The sequence below is a fragment of the Colobus angolensis genome, unplaced genomic scaffold, assembly GCF_000951035.1.
Source record: "Colobus angolensis palliatus isolate OR3802 unplaced genomic scaffold, Cang.pa_1.0 Scaffold70, whole genome shotgun sequence".
Lineage (NCBI taxonomy): Eukaryota > Metazoa > Chordata > Mammalia > Primates > Cercopithecidae > Colobus > Colobus angolensis.
The window spans coordinates 6,930,537-6,932,782 of NW_012120710.1; the positions used below are offsets into that span (position 1 = coordinate 6,930,537).

A 2,246-nucleotide genomic window follows, 5' to 3' on the forward strand; every position below is an offset into this window, starting at 1 on the left:
AAAAAAAAGAAAGATTTCAATCAAAAGCAGTAAAAGCTACAATCCTTTCTTCTTTGAAGAATTCCCTTGTGAAGACAATTTATGTTTTAAAAACATTTTACTTAGTTATATTTCTGCCTCCACCCTTGCTTACTCCATCTTCCCTATTCCAACAATGTCACATTTAACCAATCAATGTTCACCTCTATTTACAAGTGATAAATGTATCTATTTCCAATCCACTGTATAAAATAGACCACTTAATTTCCCCATCTCTAAAAATAAGTATACTTGTTTCACAGGAATGTTTAAAGGGGAAGCACCAAAAATGATTACAAATCACTTTATACAGCCCCTGAAACTCAAGCCTTACTTTCAGTATTAGAGGGATCATTTATTATATCATAAACATATTCCACTGTAGCAAGAAGCAAGAGTAAAAATCTACTCCTCCCCATTACTGCTATCTTACTTGCCATACTTGACGTCACCAACCAATAGTTCTGGAGCTCTGTACCATCGGGTTGCCACATAATCAGTATAAACCTCCCCAGGAGCTGCCAATGTTCGCGCAAATCCAAAATCGCATAGCTTGACAACGCCAGACTGGGAGACTAATATATTCTCTGGCTTTATATCTCTGTGTATGATCTAGACAAGAAGCAGAGTGTGACAGATGTTAAATAAAATTAATTATTTTGGGGCATCTGCCTTGTATCTTGTCCCTATAAAGAATACAAACAAAAGCATAGAAAGTTGCTCCTAGCCCTAAACAACCTAGGACCTAGTTGGGCAAGAAAGAACATTTATACTTGAAATTTTATTTAAACAATCAAAAATATTGGATAAAATATATTTTTTCAAATTCCTAATTCAACTAACTGTTCAGTTAATGACTGCTCTCAAGACTAAGAGAGTAAAGCTATCATTGAAGCTGGGGCAGTCAGGGATAATTTTTATGCAGGGGGTGGGCTCTAACATAGGCCTTTAACACTAAGTATGACCTAGATAAACAAAGAAAAAGAAGGGCAACCCAAGTGAATGTAACAAAGAGAGCAAGAATGTAAATGGGGATGATAAGAGATTGTGGGAAAACTTTTTTTTTTTAAGACAGAGTCTTGCTCTTGTTGCCCGGGCTGGAGTACAATGGCGCGATTTCGGCTCACTGCAACCTCCGCCTCCTGGGTTCAAGCGATTCTTCTGTCTCAGCCTCTCGAGTAGCTGGGATTACAGGCTCCTGCCACCATGCCCAGCTAATTTTTGTACTTTTAGTAGAGATGGGGTTTCATCATGTTGGGCCAGGCTGGTCTCAAACTCCTGACCTCAGGTGATCCACCTGCCTTGGCCTCCCAAAGTGCTGAGATTACAGGCGTGAGCCACTGTGCCTGGCCAGAAAACGTTTTTTTCTAGAGTACAGGTTGTGTGAAGTGGAGGAGGAATATCTCAGCTGACATACTAGGAAGTGTGGCAAGACCCTGGGAACCCATGGAAGTGATAGACAATGTGGTATTTAAAATTGATGTTGGCCATAAATGAGCTAAATCAGAGAGAAAGATGAGAGGCAGGAAGAAGAGCAGTGGGACCAGTATGAGGTGATAAAGGCCTAAACTAGGTTGGTGCACAGAGGAATGGGAAAGAGGAAAGGCAGCTTAGAAATACAATAAATCAAAAATCAATAGGCCAGGCGCAGTGGCTCACGCCTGTAATCCCAACACTTTGGGAGGCCAAGGCAGGCAGATCACTTGAGGTCAGGACTTTGAGACCAGCCTGGCCAACATAGTGAAACTCCGTCTCTAGTCAAAATACAAAAATTAGCCAGGTGCGGTGGCAGGCACCTGTAATAACAGATACTTTGGAGGCTCAGGCAGGAGAATCGCTTGAACCTGGGAGGGAGAATGTTGCAGTAAGCCGAGATTGCGCCATTGCACTTCAGCCTGGGTGACAGAGCCACCATCTGAAAAAATATATATATATTTAAAAATCTACAGCTACGCAAAAGACATTATTAGGCCTAATTCTCTAATATAAGCAAATTGTATTTTGAAAACTACAAAAGATAGATTTGTTTTAAACTCTTTCAGAAGACCAGCATTCTAAATGGCAATCTGCCATTGCTGAGCATGTTGTACAGGCTACCAACTTTTATTACCCTAGATATCAGTGATGAGGACACAGGTCCAGTCTCAGACCACCTGTGCTGTGATAGAAAAAGCTAAACGGTCCAGGCACGGTGACTCACACCTGTAATCCCAGCACTTTGGGAGACC

The 2,246-nt window shown here is 41.1% G+C and overlaps 1 protein-coding gene across 1 annotated transcript in view; it reads right to left on the reverse strand.

The window, feature by feature from the left end:
• CDKL2 (cyclin-dependent kinase-like 2 (CDC2-related kinase)) overlaps nucleotides 1-2,246 on the reverse strand; it is a 50,772-nt gene that overhangs the window by 27,539 nt on the left and 20,987 nt on the right. Inside the window, exon 4 of the mRNA XM_011927195.1 lies at nucleotides 452-630. Coding sequence (XP_011782585.1) covers nucleotides 452-630 — 179 coding nt within the window. The remainder of the gene's footprint in view (nucleotides 1-451; nucleotides 631-2,246) is intronic.